General features: G+C 42.3%; 1 protein-coding gene and 1 long non-coding RNA gene across 2 annotated transcripts; both read right to left on the bottom strand.

Moving 5' to 3' along the window:
* Positions 1-16,228: 16,228 nt before the first annotated feature.
* On the bottom strand, positions 16,229-16,766 carry LOC113133407 (uncharacterized). The gene is made up of 3 exons (XR_003295990.1): positions 16,709-16,766; positions 16,420-16,465; positions 16,229-16,319 (listed from the first exon to the last, which is right to left on the bottom strand). It is a non-coding gene; the product is annotated as an uncharacterized LOC113133407 (long non-coding RNA).
* A 1,274-nt stretch (positions 16,767-18,040) lies between these two features.
* LOC113133390 (ladderlectin-like) lies at positions 18,041-19,897 on the bottom strand. Its single transcript, XM_026312187.2, has 5 exons — positions 19,724-19,897; positions 19,141-19,241; positions 18,849-18,980; positions 18,621-18,732; positions 18,041-18,477 (listed from the first exon to the last, which is right to left on the bottom strand). The coding sequence occupies exons 1-5, from the start codon at positions 19,782-19,784 to the stop codon at positions 18,383-18,385; spliced, it is 501 nt and encodes a 166-aa protein (XP_026167972.1). The 5' UTR covers positions 19,785-19,897; the 3' UTR covers positions 18,041-18,382.
* Positions 19,898-20,571: the final 674 nt, after the last annotated feature.

Raw genomic sequence — 20,571 nt, 5'->3', positions numbered from 1 at the left:
GTTTTAGCACTACATAGGAGGGGACCTCTTCTCCTGGACCTATTGCAGCCATTCCATTGGTAGTGGGCACCAAGGATATTTTCAATTTGCTCAACAGATCTCTGCCCAGTAGATTGACTGGACAGCTTGGACATAAAACTGCCATTGCCTTCTCCTGGAAGCCAGATGCCTCATCCTTAATCACAAGGCTTTGAGAGAAACTGCAAGGAGTGACCTGTCCATTTGCTGATCTCACAAAGATATGTTTATCTCCTCTTATCACTCCAGGAATTCTGTCCCTTAATACTGTTCTGTCTGCTCCTGTATCACACAAAAATTTTATTTTTACTCCATTAATTTTTAACACTCTAATGGGCATTACTTTGTTCTCTTCTGTACTATAATAAGTCTCCACAATTTCACTAAGATCCAATTCTTCAATATTTGTGGGGTCTAGTCATGCATTAAGGTTATGGGGTTCAGGTCGGTTGTACTCATCTGATCTCCTGTATCCTCCCTTTCTCTGCCTCCGTTTATCACATTCTCGTGCAAAATGACCTGGCTGACCACAATTATAACATACTTCATCCTTTTGTTCTTCTTCCTTGTACATGTCTCCTCGCCTCTTAAAACCTCCTCTACCTCTGACACCTCTTCTGAATCTTTGAGGACCCCCCCTAGATCCACCACTGCTCATCACATCCAGAAGTGCAAACACAGCAGCCTGTGACTGTTGCTTTGACTTGTGCTTTTGCATGTCTTGGGCATGTTGTGCATAATTCATTATCTGAGTGACTCCATCTGTAGGAGTATTAATGTTGAGTTTTCGTATGTGATGCGTAATGGAAGGGCGGAAACCACTCAGCAGGGCCTGCTTTAACTGCTGCTGATAGGCTGAACCAGGGGCCTCCTCAGGTTCCAATCCACTATTTGCTTTAAACACTTCCTCTAACCTTCCTCTGTATTCCTGTACATCCTCATCATCTTTCTGTTTACACTGAGCAATAGCTTGGTAATCAGGAGGTTTAACAAAAGCATCTCTAATCCGCTCTGTTAATGCTGTGAATTGAGCTTCCAATACAATATTATTAGGAGGCAGAACTGCTCCAGCTGGAGTTCGGCCAGTATATTCTCCTCTTACTCCTCCATACCTATGTCCTAAGGCTTTTCTACACACTGAGTCAATTTCCTGTCCATCCAAATTGTAAGTTTGTCTAAGTTGCTGCAGGTTAACAATCCACTGGCGAACATTAGTGAGGGGATCCCCCAGTCCTTTTACTGCATCCTCTAATTCCTTGCAGGACCAGGGTCTCCTCACTAAGAGAAGGGGTCTATTATCACCTCCCACTCCATAGTGGGGGTTAGGTACGTCTATGGCTGGAAAGATGCTAGTCTGGTCTTCCAGTAATGGCCAGGGGGGTGGGTCAGGACGGGGCCCCATCCATGACCCATCACCCTGGGGGTTTTTAAATGGGCTCGTGTCAGACATAGCTGCTGCTAATTGTTGAACCTCATTAACCAGGGGACTGTACAACTTTCCCGTTTTAGTGCGACTGGGCTAGGTAGGACAGGTCCCACTATCTCACTGGGGGGGACTGGGGGAGCCGGGGTTTCAGCTGACCCTGCTGCCCCGGCCTCAGCCGCAGCCACCGCTGCGGCTTTTGCAAGCAGACGTTTCTGCTGCTCTCTACGTTCTTCCTGTTGAATTAGTGCTTGTGGACGCCCTACAAAATCAGCTGGATCCTCTTGGAGAGCTGCTATGAGGGACTTTTTATCACCTGTTTTCTTATCTTTTTCTCTTTTTGCTTGCATTCCACAAAACCGTCTCCTTTCTGCCTGTTCCTGCCATCTATAATTTGTAATTTAAATTTATCAGTTTTCTTAGGTTCTGCTATAGCCATTTCTGCTTTCAATTGAGTTACCAATTTATCGCATGCGCAGGTTTCCAGTTTCCCAGGAAACTCATATTATTTTTCTTCCATTCACCCAAATATCTTGCCGATCCGGGGGAATAGGTGTTCATAAATTTAGGATCCCCCGTTAATTGGGGTTTACTGTTTCCCTTTCCCATAGTTGCAACTTGGCACAAGCAAACGATCAGTCACAACAGCGTGGGGATCGTCCACTGTATCAGTCTTCTACAGGTACTAATTACCTGCGGATACAGCCGTCCAACACACTCAACTTTTCAATTTTTACTTGTGCCCAACAAATAACACACAGTTTCAGTAGGAAGTGACACCGTTCTACTCGGTTGGCAATTGCCTGTCCAACGTTCCCTTTTCATAAACAAACAAACAAACAAGTAAGGATTCACATTCACTCCACAGTACTGTTTAATATGCCCTCCTAGTGTCCCTGACACCGGAAATACCTCATCATGTCCCTGACATGTGAATTTATTTTGCCATGGTCTTTTATCCCTCTGTCTCTGACAGATATCAAGTGGTCTTGTCTAACAATTTTCACCGTTCGTGCATTCGAATCAATTTGATTCTAATCCCGCTCTGCAACGGTATTTAATTTAGACTCACACGTGATTTTTCCTGACGTCCATTCACACAGTTTCACCCGCGGATATTTACCTGATTTGACGCAAGGATTGCCTTCACGGTTTCCGTCAGACAGTAGGGCTGAGAGGATGTTTCCAGACGGGGACCTGCCGACCTCCCAACGAATTCACGTGGGTGGATTTTCTCCAGCCGTCTAACCGCTGACTCTGCAGAGATTCACGGCGTCCTCGTCCTCCTCTTCATCCAAACTGTCGTTTTGGGAACCGGGCGGAAACACCAATAAATATGTCAGGTTTACGCTACACTGACATGGTTCTTTTCCCTGAAGGCAATGAAACACACGACAACTTTGTACCGAGTATCTGTCTGCAAGTGAAAACGCCTCAGTTGCAAACGGAGAGAAGAGACTTTCTTCTCTCCCCCTGCGACTTACACCCTTCTCTCACTCTTTTCACTTATCAGTCCTTTATTTGTATAGTGGGGAACAAAACCAGACACAGGATACTTGGGTGCAATAAAACTTCAGTTCATCATGGGTCATAAGGTTATGGAGGTCAGCTGGAGAAACAGACCTCTCACATAATAATTCCACAATGGCAACAATTTGAACTTTTGTCCTTATAACCCCAACAGGTATCCCTGATTCGGCTAGTGCCCCCGTGACCTGGCCCCGGATAAGCGGAAGAAGATGGATGGATGGATGGAACTCCTTTTCAGAGCTGCACTTCTCTAACACGCTGGTCTCATTACTCAAGTTGGGACTGTTTTCTATCCAGATGACAATATTTGTTGTAGAGCAGCATGTTGTGAAGCATCACAGGTCTGATGGAGAATGTGAGAACTGATGCCACTGCCTGGGATTCAAACCCACTGATTTTTCAAACATAGTAGGAAATGTCCCACTGTTACTGCCAAACATCAACGTTCTGTCTAGAGCAGAACAAAATTTGTACAGTCATGTCCTTAAAAATCACTGGCCTGATTGTTTTCCAACTATCCCTGCCCTACCCCTACCCACTGCTGATCACCTGATTCAGATGTGTTCAGACAATCAAGTTAAACCTGAAGGGCAGGGACCGTTGGGGAAACAAGGACTGATGTGTATCTCAATGACCAGGACTGGCTTTCTTTTCTCTAGGAAATTCACATGACTGTATGTGACTTCACCTCTGATGAAAGATATGGTGATAGAGGACAGTACACACACTGCTCCACAACAAAGTTGTCTTGTCAGGAGAGGGATTTGAACCCACATCTCCTGAGGAGACTTGGATGCAGTGTCTGTACCCTGAATCAATTTTGAATTCACATAACACTGCTATGGAAAATATAGCTGCTAGAGGGACTAAAGTGCAGTAACCTGGCTCTTTGGAAAAAGCTGGATTTGTTCAGGATGTCTGCCATCAAAGGAATCACAGAGCAGCCAGGTGTTCAACTATTTCACAGATCCAGAACCTGACACCATACCACAGATCACGTATCATCAGCTCTTGTTTTTACATTCATCCATCCAATGTCAGTGGATACCAAACCAAAATCACAATCCTTCAAGACAGAGTTGAATCAGCAACCTAAGGATAAAAGTTTTGACTTCTCTACTTCATGGCTCCTGTACTTCTGCTTATGGAAAACATGTCAGTCAGGAAAGCAGGAGTGAAAGGATGACAGCACTTTTGCAGTTCACACTCACTCTGTCTATAACACATTCTGCTGTCTTTGTCTGGACTGAGCTCATACATGTTGTTCACATATGAAGCCAGATATCTGATAATACAGAAGTCTTAAGATTGGGCTTTAAAGACTTGTAGAGTTTGTGGGCATCGATCCCACTACCTCTTACATGCTAAGCAGATCCACAATTCAGCTAATAATCAGCAGAGGTAAGGCAGGGCCAGTTGGAAAACAAGCAGGGCCTTGGCCCTCAGTGCCCATCTCTGCCCTAATGTCACGTCAAATATGTAAAGATAATGGAACTTTCCAAAAAAAAAAAAAAAAAAAAAAAATCCTAACTTAAGAAAAAATGAAAAAAACACGACCTCTGGCCCTTTTCACCACATATTACAATTCTACTCTACTTGAGTGTTTTTGGTTTCCTATCAGGCAAAAGTTGTACATGAATTGCATTCAATTGTTTCTGTATTTATGTCAGTGTATATTTATTCTTTAATATAAGTATGAGGCCATCCTGTTTTTTATTCATGTATTCGTTGATTAAATAATGTTTCTGGGTATATATAGAGTCTATATATATATATATATATATATATCTATACATATATCCTCCATATCCACTGTGCCCTCTGTTGCTCCTGGAAATAGGGGTAGAGCACAGAGACGATTGGATTCTACAATTACATTGGACACTGTAGATTTAATGGCTACACCTTGATGTTGCTCTCCAGTAAAAATATGTCTGTGTAGTAGTCAAAGCACAAAGTCTTTTGCTACTGTTCTTAAATCAATGAAATTCCATTTTTAAATCACTGTGAAATGAAATACAACTGCAAAAAAAAAAAAAAAAAAAAATTTGCCAAGCCTCAAGTAACCTCAAATAAAACCTACAATAAAAACACTACAACACAGAGGATTTGTGAGCTGTTATGTGAAGGATAATAAACCAACACGTGGCTCATTTGTTCAGGGGCATGAATCTCGCTTTGGGTGTGAGGTCCAGGTTTTGAATCCCAGATGAGCCCGGTGTTGTTTGGGTTCTTGTAAACTTCTCTGTAAAAACCCTGAAATGTTTATATGTACAAAATATCTGCTTGTGCCCTTCACCATATTGTCTCATTACAGTGTTACATAAAACAGGACACACTACACATAATTAGTTGTGAGTGCAAATTATGCGTTTGTTAAGGTTTAGGTGATAATTTTTAAAATCCACTGCATGTGGTCCTTTCATGTGTGAGGCAAACATTATAACCACTGCACTACAGACCACAGTTGTTGGCTACAATGAAATATGGTGAGTTTCCTTTATGATTTCCTCAAACTAACATGCACATTGGGAACACTTGATTTTAGCGTCTCCAATAGAAGTGTCTTTTCAGAGTCAAAAGGGATATGAGCTCATCTCCGCAGGGGGCAGTCAAGGACTTGCCATTAAGGTTGTAGGCTAAGGCAGGAAAACTGAAATTCCCCCCATGACAGACCCCATACAAACTACAAGCCTCTCAGACAAAGAATTCTCTCTGCAGAGTCAGCTCTTGTCACTGTGTGGCTAGTACCAATATAAGTGCAGGCCTCAATTGTGCAGACAAAACACATAAGGAAGGAAGAGAGTTAAGCGTTGAGTTAAGTTAAGCGTTAAGTTAAGAGTTATAGTCTGGGAGTAGAATCCAAACTGTTCAAGTTAATCACCTGAGATTGGGTCACAGCTACCTTTGGTAAACTCAGACTGAGTTGTCCGCAACAGTTAATGCAAAAATCTCTGTTTCTGCCCGGTTTTAAACCAGGGACTTTTCACATGCCAGACGAAGGAGATGACCACTACACTACAGAAACTGACACACCTTTAGACTGAGAATATGCTGCTGGGAAATGCTGGGAAATGCAACATTGTACAATAAGCCCATAGGCCACTTCCTTTGGAGAAGCTAAATTCAAATGATCCAAATGTGTGTCGTCTTTAGAAAATCATAAAGAAGAAGAAGATGAAGTACTTTATTAATCCCGAAGGGGAAATTCAGTTGTTACAGCAGTTATTAAATTTGAGATTATTTAAATTATATTGATTAATAGTAATTCATAAAGTAATTAATAAAGTAATACAGTAATTAACTATTTATTTGGGGGGGTTTGTGTGTGCGTGTGTGCGTTATTGTTTATATTGAGGAATTATAGAGTCTTATGGCCGTGGACACAAAAGACTTCCTGAATCTTTCAGTCTTGGCTTTAGGGGGAATTAGTCTGTGACTGAACGAACTTCCTATTCGCCACAGTTCCTCATGAAGTGGGTGGGCAGGATTGTCCAATATGGAGTTTATTTTGTCCACCATCCTCCTCTCTGCCACAGCCTCCAGACTGTCCAGTTCCAGTCCAACAACAGATTTTGCCTTCCTGATTAACTTATTTAGTCTGTTGGCCTCACCAGCCTTGATGCCACTTCCCCAGCACACAACTGCAAAGAACAGTGCACTCGCTACTACAGACTGATAGAACGTCTTCAGTAGCTTGTTGCACACACCAAATGAACAGTGTCCTGAGGAAGAACAGTCTGCTCTGTCCTTTCTTAAAGAGTGCATCTGTATTGTTTGACCAGTCCAGTTTGTTGTTAATGCGGACTCCAAGGTATTTGTAGGAGTCCACAATCTCTACTTCGTCTCCAAGGATGGAGACAAGGACTAGGGTCTTCCTGTTCCTCTTAAAGTCCACCACCAGTTCTCTGGTTTTCTTGATATTGAGCTTTAGACAGTTGTTGTTACACCAATCAACAAAGCTTTTTATCAAGTGTCTGTATTCCTCCTCGTTATTATTGTTGATGCATCCAATGATTGAAAAGTCATCAGAGAACTTTTGGAGGTGACAGGTTCCTGAGTTGTAGCAGAAGTCTGAGGTGTAGAGTGTAAACAGGAATGGTGCTAGTACAGTTCCTTGAGGTGCACCGGTGCTGCTCATCACCACATCAGATATGCAGCCATCTAAGCGAACAAACTGTGGTCGCCCAGTGAGGTAGTCTTTGATCCACTCCACCATATCTGCGGGAATTTCCATATCCTGCACCTTCGCACTTAGCAGGTGGGGCTGAATAGTGTTGAAAGCACTTGAAAAGTCAAAAAACATGACTCTCACAGTGTTGCCCTGCCTCTCCAGATGGGAGTATGCTCTGTGCATTAAGGAGATGATGGCATCTTCCACTCCGATGTGTTCTTGATATGCAAACTGCAGGGGGTCCAGAAATTCAGACACTTGGGACCTCAGGTGTTGCAGGACCAGTCTCTCAAACACTTTCATGACATGTGATGTTAGCGCTACTGGTCTGAAGTCACTAAGGGTGCTGGGACGGGTTCTTTTTGGTAATGGGACAATACAGGAAGTTTTCCATAACTTAGGCACCTTTTTGAGCCTCAGAGAGAGGTTGAAGAGTTTCTGAAAAACCTCTGTAAGCTGTCCAGCACACATCTTAAGTACTCTGGGACTGATCTCATCTGGTCCTTTTGCTTTGTTGGCCTTTAGTTTAGCTAGTTCCTTCCTCACCTGTTCTGTGGCAAAAGCTAGGCCTGTGTATTGTGTTGATGAGGAGTCAGATGATGAGGGCAGGGGAGGAGTTATTGGAGGTGAGGTATACTTCAATGTTGTATGGCTGCTGGTAGAGGAGATGGTATCAGTGGGCAATGGGGAGGCAGCATTAGCAGAGATGTTGGGTGGGGGGATATGAAGAGACCCCAAGGCATCAGCTAAGGTGGTGTAGGGAGGAGGGATGGTGTGTGAGGACAATGGATCAGAGTACGAAGCGGAGGTGGTGTCAAATCTATTAAAGAACAGGTTAAGTTCATTAGCAAACTTTGAGTCTCCTTCCACAGCAGTGTGCGACTTCTTATAACCAGTCATTATTTTCATCCCATTCCACACCTCTTTGATATTGTTCTGTCTCTATAGAGCTGCTTTGCCTCTCTCAGCTTCCTCTTGAGTTCCTTGTGTGCGGCTCGGAGTTCCTCCTTGTCTCTTGCCATGAATGCCCTCTTCTTCTTATTGAGGAGGCCTTTAATGTCCTTATTTATCCATGGCTTATCATTGGGGAAACAACGAACTTCTTTGGATGGAACAATATTGTCCTCACAGAAGTGGATGTAATCTGTGATGCAGTGAGAGATGCCTTCGATGTACTCACCATGAGTGTCCATAAAAAGGTCCCAGTTTGTAACCCTGAAGCACTCCTGCAGGGCCTCCTCAGCATCCTTTGACCAAACTTTCACATACCTCTTGGTAGCAGACTGCTGTCTTACTACAGGCTTGTATGTTGGTACTAAATATATTAAGTTGTGATCTGATCCACCAAGTGGGGGTAGGGCTGAAGAGCTGTATGCCTCCTTCACATTGGCATAAAGGAGATCAAGAATCTTATTTTCTCATGTTACACAGTCCACATACTGTTTGAAGTTGGTCAGGGTTCCCGAAATACTGACATGGTTAAAATCCCCATTAATTAGTATAAGGGGGTGTTTTGTTTGGAGACCAGTGACAACTGTGTGGATGATGTCACATGCACTCTGTGCTGCAGCTGATGGAGGAATGTAAACAGTCACAACAATGGCGTGTGAAAACTCACGGGGCAGGTAGTATGGTCTTAGTCCAACCACCAACAGCTCAATGTCTGGAGTACAGATACAGTCTTTCACTGTTACATGTCCAGGGTTGCACCATTTAGAGTTAACAAAAACTGCGAGACCACCTCCTCTTTTGTTGCCGCTCTGTTTGCCTCTGTCCGCTCGCACTAGTGAGAACCCAGGCAGTTCAAGTGAGCTGTCCGGTATATTTTTATTCAGCCAGGTCTCGGTGAGGCAAAGCAAGCTACACTCTCTGTACTCTCGCTGCCTGCTAGCTAAAGCTGTAAGTTCATCCACTTTGTTGCAGAGTGCCCTCACATTCCCCATAATAATTTTTGGGAGAAATGGTTTTCGTACTCTGCAACACAGTTTTTGCACTGACTCTATCTCAGTCTCAGAGATCTCAGCCTGAGCTGACCAAAGGTAGCTGTGACCCAACCTCTTTGTAGCTCCATTTGATGTGCTGAGTTACTAAAGGATTAGCTGGGACCCTGCATCAATATAACCTGCACTCACTGTCCTCATGAATGTGAGCACAGTGAGTGCTACTGTATTTCAAAAACTAGGCAGTGTGAACTGTGTTTCCATCTCTCCCTGCTCAGCCTCCTCAGAGAAGCTCATGTCAGTGGACCTGAAAGAAGTCAGAGTGCAGGACACTGATCAGAAAATCTGTGGAGTGGTCCCAGCCTAACCACCTGCTCTTTTTAACTTTAATGCTCACCACTACACCACCATCACTGTGTCCAAAGTTTTTACTACTCTTCTGAGGTATTTTCCATCCACCTCATCTGTTCTGCTCCTTGGCTCCTGTACTTCTGCTTATGGAAAACATGTCAGTCAGGAAAGCAGGAGTGAAAGGATGACAGCACTTTGGCAGTTCACACTCACTCTGTCTATAACACATTCTGCTGTCTTTGTCTGGACTGAGTTCATACATGTTGTACAAATATGTAACCAGGTAATGGAGAAGTCTTAATATTGGGCTTTAAAGACTTGTGGAGAATGTGGGCATCAATCCCACTACCTCTTAGATGCTAAGTAAGCGCTCTACCACTTGAGCTAATTCCCCAACATCTTGATGATGCAGATCCATAATCCAGTTTACAATTTGCACAGACTGTCCACATGTGTTTCATGAATTCAGAAAGACCCTGAACTATGATCATTTTCCTATCACACTGAGCTAGTTTGGACTTTTCCTGACCCTCTGGGTTTTTCAAACTAATCTGTTTTTTAATAGTCTAATTTTGAATTTTCTCAAAATTCAGACTTTCTTTGCTAGGAGTTCTGGCTTTCTTCTCAGAAATCACTAAAGTAGCATAACATAACTAATTCTTTTTGTTTCATGTTCTCATTCTTGCACCAGAATAGTTTAACCAATAAGAAGATGGAACTTTCACATGACTTGCAGTGATGCATTTTGGTTTGCTTAATAAGCTGAAGCCCTTCAGCAGTCTGATTTCTAACTATATTCTCAATATATATGACTGCACACAGGTGTAGATGGGTGGTTGGCACTTATGTTCCTCAAGAAAAACTGCACTGCTTGTTTTCCAGAGAAACCAGAAACCAGAGAACTGCTGGTGGATTTTAGGAAGAGCAGGAAGACCCCAGTCCCTGTCTCCATCCTTGGAGACGAAGTAGAGATTGTGGACTCCTACAAATACCTTGGAGTCTGGTCAAACAATACATATGCACTCTTCAAGAAAGGACAGAGCAGACTGTTCTTCCTCAGGAGACTGTTCATTTGGTGTGTGCAACAAGCTACTGAAGATGTTCTATCAGTCTGCAGTAGCGACGGCACTGTTCTTTGCAGTTGTGTGCTGGGGAGGTGGCATCAAGGCTGGTGAGGCCAACAGACTAAATAAGTTGATCAGGAAAAATCTGTTGTTGGACTTGAACTGGACAGTCTGAAGGCTGTGGCAGAGAGGAGGATGGTGGACAAAATAAACTCCACACTGGACAATCCTGCCCACCCACTTCATGAGGAACTGTGGCGAATGGGAAGTTCATTCAGCCACAGACTAATTCCTCCTAAAACCAAGACTTAGAGATTCAGGAAGTCTTTTGTGTCCACGGTCATAAGACTCTATAATTCCATAATATAAACAATAACACACACACACACACACACACACACAAACCCCCAAAAACAAATAATTACTTTATTACTTTTCTACATACAAGTTAATTGCTTTATTACTTTATTAATTACTATTAATTTATATAATTTTAATATTAAATTTAATAACTTTAAATGAGAATAACTGCTGTAACAATTTAATTTCCCCTTGGGGATTAATAAAGTACTTCTTCTTCTTCTTCTTCTTCACTGCAGCACTCAAGGTTCTAAGCCACCACCACCCAACCTCACCACCAAGGAGAGCAGGTCCTTGTCTTCCCTGTCTAAGGACGAGACTATTACCATCCTGCCGGCAGACAAAGGGAGATGCACAGTGGTTTTAAACACAACAGACTATCATGAGAAAGTAATCTCTCTCTTGGAAGACCAACAGACATACGGAAAGCTAAGAAGGGACCCCACCAGCACCTACAAGAGAAAGGTGATTGACTGTTTGAAAGAACTGGAAAAGAATAAAGCCATTGACAGGACCACTTACTACAGACTGCATCCAGGGGAGACCACCCACTGTCTGTATGGACTCCCTAAGATAGACAAAGAAGGTGCCCCCCTCAGGCCCATTGTCAGCTGTTGTTATTTTCCGTTGAGCTTCAAAATAGCTCCTTATCTGCAATGGGGTAGGCTCTATAATCCATTAATCCAACCAGATTTAAATAAACCTTGCCCATATGCACTGACTTGTTCTTAATGTTACTCAGTGATATTTCTAAGTCCACAAAGTTTTCTACAACTGGCTTTGCTGTTTACTCCATTCAAAAATATGCACAGAACTGGTGATAACACTGTGTATTCTCATGTTTTTACAACAAAAACAATAACAGTCATTCACTAGCATCTCTACACTACTGCACACGTCATATTGTTTGTTTCTGATTGGTTTATTCTGCATCCATTGGCCCGCCCCTTGGAAACTGATCTCTACTGAAGAGATTCCAGACTAATCCTTTGTGTAGAAGAGAAAAAGAGTTAGTCTGGCTGGCCAGGATAGGTGATTGTACTAACTTGCAAAAAACAAAGCATTCACTTTCTAGCTAGTACAAACCAGTTGGTAGTGTCAGTCAGCATCAAGAAATGCTGCATTCATCACAGGGTCTGTGGCCTACAGCCATACCATCCTGCAAGAGCCTGAACCTGTCTGTTCTCAGAAGATAAACAGGGCCTGACTTGGTCAGTATTTTAATGGGAGCCTGCCTGGGAATACCAGGCTCTGTAGGCATTTTCTCTGCTGCACCTTAGTCAATAAAAGACGATGCTAATGAGCCCTGCCAGACCTGGTTAAAAAGAAAATAGGAACAAAAGTTGAATTTGTACTTTCAAATGATGCGCAAAACAAACAATACACACTCTGAAATGTGAGGAGCCTCATTCAGATGGATAAGAGCACTGAATTTGAGTAAGTACTAAAAATTATTCGCTTTCCACCTTCCAACAATCCCAAGTTTAGGTCAGCATCCCCCGCCTCCGCTGGTAACATGTTGTCATAGCACTTGTTTCCCCCCTCCTGATTCACCGGGATAGTTTTGTGCCAGAATTTCCCGTCGGCCAACCGAAGAGTTCCTTCTCCATGCCTCAGACGAACTCCTCCTATACCCCCGTTGTTTCCTCCGTCACCCCCGCCCAGCGGCTCCACGTATTTGATTTAACTTTTACCTACGTATGGTATTTTGAAGCGAAACAGGACAAAGGCCCTTAGGTTTTTATTCTTTAGTCCATTTCCCGCGTGGGGTAGTTCCTAGACTCAGTCTTAGAGTCCATGAAAATTAAATTCTTTCGTCCAAAATGTCTGACTAAGACATAGGATGAGGCTTCTCTTGGTTGGACCTGGTTTGGGATCAGAAGCCCAGTGAAGTTCTTTTGTTTGTTAACATTAGACCTTTTAACAGTTGCTAAGCACTGAATTTGTCATTTCTCACAGAGCAAAAGTCAGTCTCAACTAATGTTTGAGCCGACATTTCTATGGCTGGGAAGTAGATAGTGAAGGAATGAGGACTGAAGACTATGGACTGCAAATGTTATCAGCATTGACATGGAGATGTTGATGTTGATGTTGATGTTTGATCCAGTGAGGGACGGGACACTGGACAAACTGCTCCCCGTCAAATTGTTGAAGATCAGGCCTGGGTTTGATTCCTGGCCAATGGAAAAACATCTGTAAATGACCATGTTGAAGTACTTTTCTTTATCAACTTCCAAGGCTGGTGCAGGGGCCGTCTGTGTGTAAGGCAAACATGTTAACATCTACACTACAGGAACACAACTGTATGTTTTCAAGAAATCTCTCAGGGCTCCTTTATGATTGAGAAACATATGTTTCTTGTTTCTATTACCTGTACTAGCTCAAAAGGGTGCTTCTACTCAATACTGAGCACAGGGTCTGAATACTTATGACCATGTGATATTTCAGTTTTTCTTTTTTAATAAATTTGCAAAAATTTCTACATTTCTGTTTTTTTCTGTCAAGATGGGGTGCTGAGTGTACATTAATGAGAAATAAAATGAACTTTTTTAATTTTGGCAAATGGCTGCAATGACACAAAGAGTGAAAAATTTAAAGGGGTCTGAATACTTTCCGTACCCACTGTATCTTTATGAATTAGTCTGACTATATTCGGAGACTTGGTTCTCTGGGAGCTGGAATTGTTTATTTTATTTCAGTGTAGCTGAAATATGTTGAATGTGCAGCTGAACTTCCTTTATTCACTACTCATTGTGCTGATAGGTCATTGACTGATATCTCATGTTTCAGAAAAGTAATGTTTTATTTATTATTGCTGTTTTTCTTCAACAGGTCCCACTGAGATTTGAACTCAGATCAGTATATTAATGGGAGACTGCCTGGGAATACCAGCTGAAGGATAAGGACTGAAGAGTATGGACTGCACATGTTATTGGCAGTGACATGGAGATGTTTGATCCAGATCCAGGGAGGAACATCTTGTAGTACTTTTCTTTTCCAAACTTTCAAGGCTGGTGCAGGGGCCTTCTGTGTGTAAGGCAAACATGTTAACATCTACACTACAGGAACACAACTGTATGTTTTGAAGAAATCTCTCAGGGCTCCTTTATGATTTCCTAAAGATGACACACAGTTGGATCATTTGAGTTTAGATTCTCCAAATAAAGTGTCCTATGGGCTTAGTGTATAATGTTGCATTTCCCAGTGCCATGTTCTAAGTCTAAAGGTTGTGTCAGTTTCTGTAGTGTAGTGATCATCACATTCGCCTCACACATGAAAGGTCCCTGGTTGGAAACCAGGCAAAAACAGAGCTCTTGCATTGACTGTTGCACCTCACTTATGGAAAACTCAGCCTGAGCTTACCATAGGTAGCTCTGATGCAATCTCTGTGTCTTGCATTTGAGAGTGTACACGTCATATCGTTTGTTTCTCTCATTCGTTTATTCTGTGTCCATTGCCAACCCCATGTAAATTGATCTCAACCAAAGACATTCCAGACTAATTCTTTGTATAGAATTATGTCTATGTCTCTCCTGGAAACCTGCTGGCAGACTGCAGTTTGACCAGCTGGCAGCACAACAGACTGAGCCTCAGTAAAACCGAGGTCAGACAAGTAACCCATGGCTGTGCTGGTTGTTTCACACTAATCTCAGTTGGTCTCTGTAGATACTTACAGCTTCCTCCTAAACTGCTATTTAGACCGCAGACTCAAACACAGAACTTCTTCTTCTCCTTTCGGCTGCTCCCTTCAGGGGTCGCCACAGTGAATCATCTGCCTCCATTTAACCCTATCCTCTGTATCCTCCTCACCCACACCAACTATCCTCATGTCCTCCTTCACTACATCCAAGAACCTCCTATTTGGTCTTCCTCTAGGCCTCCTTCCTGGCAGCTCTAACCTCAGCATCCTTTTACCAATATATTCACTGTCCCTCCTCTGAACATGTCCAAACCATCTCAATCTGCCTTCCCTGGCTTTTTCTCCAAAACATCTAACATGAGCTGTCCCTTGATGTACTCATTCCTGATTCTATCCATCCTCGTCACTCCCAGAGAGAACCTCAACATCTTCAGCTCTGCTAACTCCAGCTCTGCCTCCTGTCCTTGTTTCAGTGCCACTGTCTCTAAACCAGACAACATTGCTGGTCTCACCACTGTCTTGTACACCTTTCCTTTCATTCTTGCTGACACTCTTTTGTCACACATCACACCTGACACTTTCCTCCACCCGTTCCAACCTGCTTGCACACGTCTCTTCACTTCTTTTCCACACTCTCCGTTGCTCTCGACTGTTGACCCTAGGTACTTAAAATCATCCACCTTCTTCACCTCTACTCCCTGTAATCTCACCGTTCTACTTGAGTCCCTTTCATTTCCACACATGTACTCTGTTTTACTGTGACTCAGCTTCATTCCTCTCCTTTCCAGAGCAAACCTCCACCTCTCAAGATTTTCCTCCACCTGTTCCCTGCTCTCACTACAGATGACAATGTCATCTGCAAACGTTATGGTCCACGGAAATTCCTGTCTAACCTCATCTGTCAGCCTGTCTATCACCACAGCAAACAAGAAGGGGCTCAAAGCCGATCCTTGGTGCAGCCCCACCTCCACCTTGAATTCCTCTGTCACCCCTACAGCACACACCTCACCACTGTCTTACAGCTCTCATACATGTCCTGTACCACTCGAACATACTTCTCTGTCACTCCAACTTCCTCATACAAAACCACAGCTCCTCTCAGCACCTGTCATTACTGTTCTCCCTCTACTCATCCTCCATCCATGGTGGTGACCAAGCACATTTGTATCGTCCTCCTCGTCAGCCTCTATATCATCATCTTCATCGTGTGTCTATTCCTGTACTGCGTGAAGGCTAAAGGTAGGACCACTGCTAAAAGTCCTGCAATAATATCGTCTATTGATCCTTGTATTGATGATTCTACGTGTTGGACCGCTTCACCCGAGACCAGTGATGTGGGGCACTACAAGATCAGTAGCCTGTAAAATCATTTACTGTTTGTCTGAATTCTTGGCACCTAAAATCAAAAATGGGTTTTTCAGCATTTTCTCAAGCTGTTTAACTGTGCAGGACTTGAAGTGAAAGATGAAATAATCAAAAAGTTATGAGAAAGAATGTTATTATAATCTCTCTCCAAACAAGTAGCCGTATTCATAGTTTAATTCCAATATTAGTCACTAAGTCTCCTTGTCTGTTTCAAATGCAGCTCTAATGAGAATCACACGTGCAGCACTGAGAACAATAACCTGTAAAGGCCGCAAACTCTGACATACGTGGCAGGGAGAGGCTGTTTATACGTTACTATATATGTTTAAATCTTAGTTAAAAAGAATGAACTGACGACAGGACACTGACCTGGTCTCTGCTCGTTCTGCAGTTCAGGCTCAAGCTGAAAGGAGAGAGTCTGTGCTGCTCCCAGTGAACTGCTGAATCCTGCTTCCTGCTGGGACCAAGGAGACGAAGCAGCAGAACAACAGAACAACATTATTTAACCAGTATTGCCATCACAGCCAGCTGTTCCTATTTCTCTATCATCTCACCTTGATGCTTAAGATTTAGATGGTTCACTTAAACATCTGCATGTATCTGTAAAATGTCAGATTCGTCAAAAAGTTAGAAATTGTTTTTTCCACTTCACAGCTCTCTATAAATTACCAAAGATATAAATCCTTTGTTTATCTTTTTTTTTTTTTCGAACTAAGATGAAGCGAGGACCTAAATGCAGACAAGACAGCAGACACCAAAACTGTGTAATAACAAAAACACAAACGGGGATCACACAGTCATAGTCCACAAGTACACACAAAACACAGTGAGGAAGCTCCATACCAGGGGTGCCCAATCCTGGTCCTGCTTGTTTTCCAACTATCCGTGCCCTACCACTGCCGATTAAACTGGATCAGGTGTTCAGGACAAGCAGGACAGTGGTCCTCGAGGACCAGGATTGGGCACCCCTACTCCATACATATTCACCAGAAGACAGCACAAAGTACAAAAACCTAGGACACCAAACTAGACAAAGCTGAAAACAATCAAATATTAACAAGATAAAGTTAACACAGGAAGGAAAACACTAGGAACAGGAAATATCTTCAAAATAAAAGACACACACCAGAAGTGAACAGATATTGTATCAGCTTGTACTTATTCTAGTGCATCCATGTTGATAGATTTAAAGAATATTTTATCTTCTATTTGTCTTTTACTATGTTTATTCTTGATTATTTTTCATTATTATTTTAAGATATTTTAAGGATGCTTTTATCTTGTTATGTTTCTTGCATTATGAAAAGCACCGTCAGCTGCGCTTGTGTATAAAAATGTGTTATACATATACAGTTGGCACAGTTCAGGGATGAAAACACGAAAGTGACACAGTAAATGACAGTTTCAGCAGTTACAGCGAGAATATGATTAGAATCCAATTATCACATCAGCATCATCCTCATCAGGATTGCAACTGGAACCCAGCACATTTTATGAGACAACCTTCTACCTACTGCTGGTGAAAACTCATATTTTTTTATTATTCAGTACCTCCATGGTTCGACCACTCGTGTGCAGGGCTCAGATAAAACAATATAACAAGTTTCAAACACCAATAAACATTTTGTGCAGTCAACAGATGTGCAGGGAGAACCAAGAATCTAAATATTTGTTTCGTGACTCTTCTTCACAAATTTAAAATTTTGTGATCATATCTGTAATCAACACTCATGACCATATCTGTGCAAACCCAAAAGTGTGATATTATTAATTAAAAAAGGTACCATCAGGTGTCGAGGATGTTTTTTAAAATCAGATTCAAAAGAGGCATCAGGGGACCCATATGTGGGTGCTGTGTATTTTTTCACTTGTACAAGCTGGGACAGGAATTCCTAAAGATGAAGCTGTCAGTGATGGGATCAGTGCAGTAAAACAAGCCACACCTCCCACCTCAGGCAGGAATAAATAGCCTGAGGTCAAACAAAATAAACATCAGATGTGATGAAAACCTGGTTTCGTATTTGTTTTTTCCAAAATAATAGTCTTCCAATTATAAGAGTAATAATAAGAGTTCATACTGTGGGACATAATGTTGCAGAAGGTTCCCCCCTAGATGAGGTTCTTTGATATTTGGGGAAACAGGACCCATGAAAATAATTAACACAGACCAACTGGTTTCAATGCTGATAGACTTTTATTTGGCATGAGCCAAGAAAGAAGAGTCAGACTGCAGAATAAAGTGGAGCTCAAAGCATTCTTTCCATAACACATTCAGTCTGCTCTTATTAAAGGCACAAAACCTCAGAGACAGTCCAGCTCCTGTTTATGTTACTTGTCTCTTCCTTCCTTCAGTAGCATTACAGCCATAGAAAAGAAACAGATGATATATACTGGATATGATAGAAGATGTCAATGAGATACAGTAGAATTCAGGTTCTATGAGACTGATGGCACAAAATGTGAGAGTATGCAAAGACAAACACACCTCCACCAGTGTTTGTGCTTTTCACAGGGATTTCATGCCTCTGGATCAGACCTGGGATCAGAACAGGTACTTGGCACAGATGGATGGAGAGGATGGTTACAGTTCAGATCATCCCAGAGCTTTGCATCTGTAAGTACCATCAACAGGTGAGTCAGTCAGTGCTACAAACCAAGACCCTGAGACTGTCTAATGAGGCCATGGTGACATTATTATATAGACAAACAGAGAGTTAAAACTGGTTTTATACCAGTAGACGTGTTGGTGACTTACCTCCATGGTTCATTTGCAGGCAGTGTTGGACGCCTCCGAAGTTGTCAGGCTGTCCAGGAGCCCAGTTTGTGTATTTGAATTTATCTCCGTAAATCCAGAACCAGGAACCCTCCTGGGAAACAGAACAGAAATCAGTGATGTTTGAGACAAAATGCTCTAAAGAATAAATACACCCTCAGTCAATAGAGAACGCGTCTATTAGACCAGGTGTGTTGGTGAAGAGTTTACCTGTTTTGCATCAGAGCCTCCAATCCAGGCTGGTCCAAAACCTTTGCTGTCAGATATCAACTTCTGAATGACCCCATACTCCTCAGCATCGCGCACAGATGCAAGGTGTCCACCCAGAGACTGGCAGTTTTTCTACAGTGCAGATAAACAGACAGTGGAGTCAGTAAAGAAGCAAAATAAGCTGAGTAGTAGGAAAACACCAAGGCAGGAATAGATGCCAGTGTTAAAGTGAACACAGACCAAATAAACAGTGTAGAATCATTGTGGACTGAATCCACATCACTCTGATTACCTGAGCATCATCCCAAGATGTATATTTGGGAGCATAGGTGTAGCAACGATCACAGAACTCAATCCAACCAGAGGGACATTTTGGTCTGAATGGACACTGGCCTGAAGTCAAAGAAAGAAAATGAATAATGTTGAGTGTCTGATACAGTTGAACCACTTTTCTGGAAAGAGAGCTGGGATAGGCTCCAGCAGATCCCCTTGACCCTGGTTAAAGGAATAAGTGGGTATAGATAATGGATGGATGGTGTTTATGGGTTGTAAAATAAAAAAATGATTTCGTTGACTATAAAATGTAAATTTTTTTCTACATTCCTTCTCCTGACCTCATTGAAATATTTGATGTATGGACAAATGTTATTTTTTCTAAAAAGTTCTGATATAATGTAATGGAGTCAGTCAGACAGCAGAGAGCACTAACTCCATGTTACAGCTCTTATAAACAAACTGTCAGTGTATGAAGGTTTGTCATTCGTTTCAATGACAGAAGTCATTTGGTCTGATCCACAGAATATATACATTTATAACATCTGGATATCTATTCCATAAACATATATACACACAATATATAGTGTAGTAATACTCACCCTGAGCTGAGGTCAGAGCCAACAGGGCACAAAGAAGAGCAGCCAGAATCAGAGTCTTCATGGTGAAGATGATGCAGATGTTAAAGATGAGGCTGATATCTCTGTAGGGAACAGACCTGTAAAGACTGACAGCCTGTCAAAGACAAGACACCAGATGATCAGGGAGTTCGATTCACTGATATTTATTTTGTGAAGCTGTTTGCTGAGCATAAATGTTCTTCAGCAACGCCCTGAATCAATTTCACAGTTTCCCAGATGCCGCTCTTTGAGCCACCCAGTGAAGCACCAATAAGTAAATAAGTATTAAAATAATAAATATTCCCCAGAGGTGAAAAAATGAAAATGAAGGAAAGTTGACTTAAGTCAAACAGGCCTGCAGTGTTAGGCAGCACTAACTAATCCAATCCAAACTGAAAACAGGTCAGACTGTCTATGTATAAACCAGTCATTTACCTAAAGTGATGTCAGTGTAACTGATGGGACTGTTTGGTCTCACTGGTGTCACTGATCAGGTCTCAAGTCAAGCCAAAGAAAGATGGACTGTCAGGTGTCAGACATTAGTGAGCTGCTAGTTATTTTCCAGTCTGACAGTGGTGCCAAGGTGTAGCCGCCTTTGAACACTTGAAATATGAAGCACCTGTATCAGTGGATCAGGATGAGCCGAGCCCTTGGCCCCCTGCTGGCCCGATACGATATAAGACCACCATGACACATAGCACCTAATACCTGATAACAGATCTGAGTTCTGATTGGCTGAAAGGAAAATACACAGTGAAAGCAAATCAGGAAATAACTGGACACATGAAGACTGAGAATCCAGGATCCCTAAGAGTTTCAGACAGTATTGA

The sequence above is a fragment of the Mastacembelus armatus genome, unplaced genomic scaffold (assembly GCF_900324485.2).
Source record: "Mastacembelus armatus unplaced genomic scaffold, fMasArm1.2, whole genome shotgun sequence".
Taxonomy (NCBI): domain Eukaryota; kingdom Metazoa; phylum Chordata; class Actinopteri; order Synbranchiformes; family Mastacembelidae; genus Mastacembelus; species Mastacembelus armatus.
Note: the sequence above shows the minus strand (reverse complement) of the source record. Positions and strands in the feature narration are given on the sequence as shown.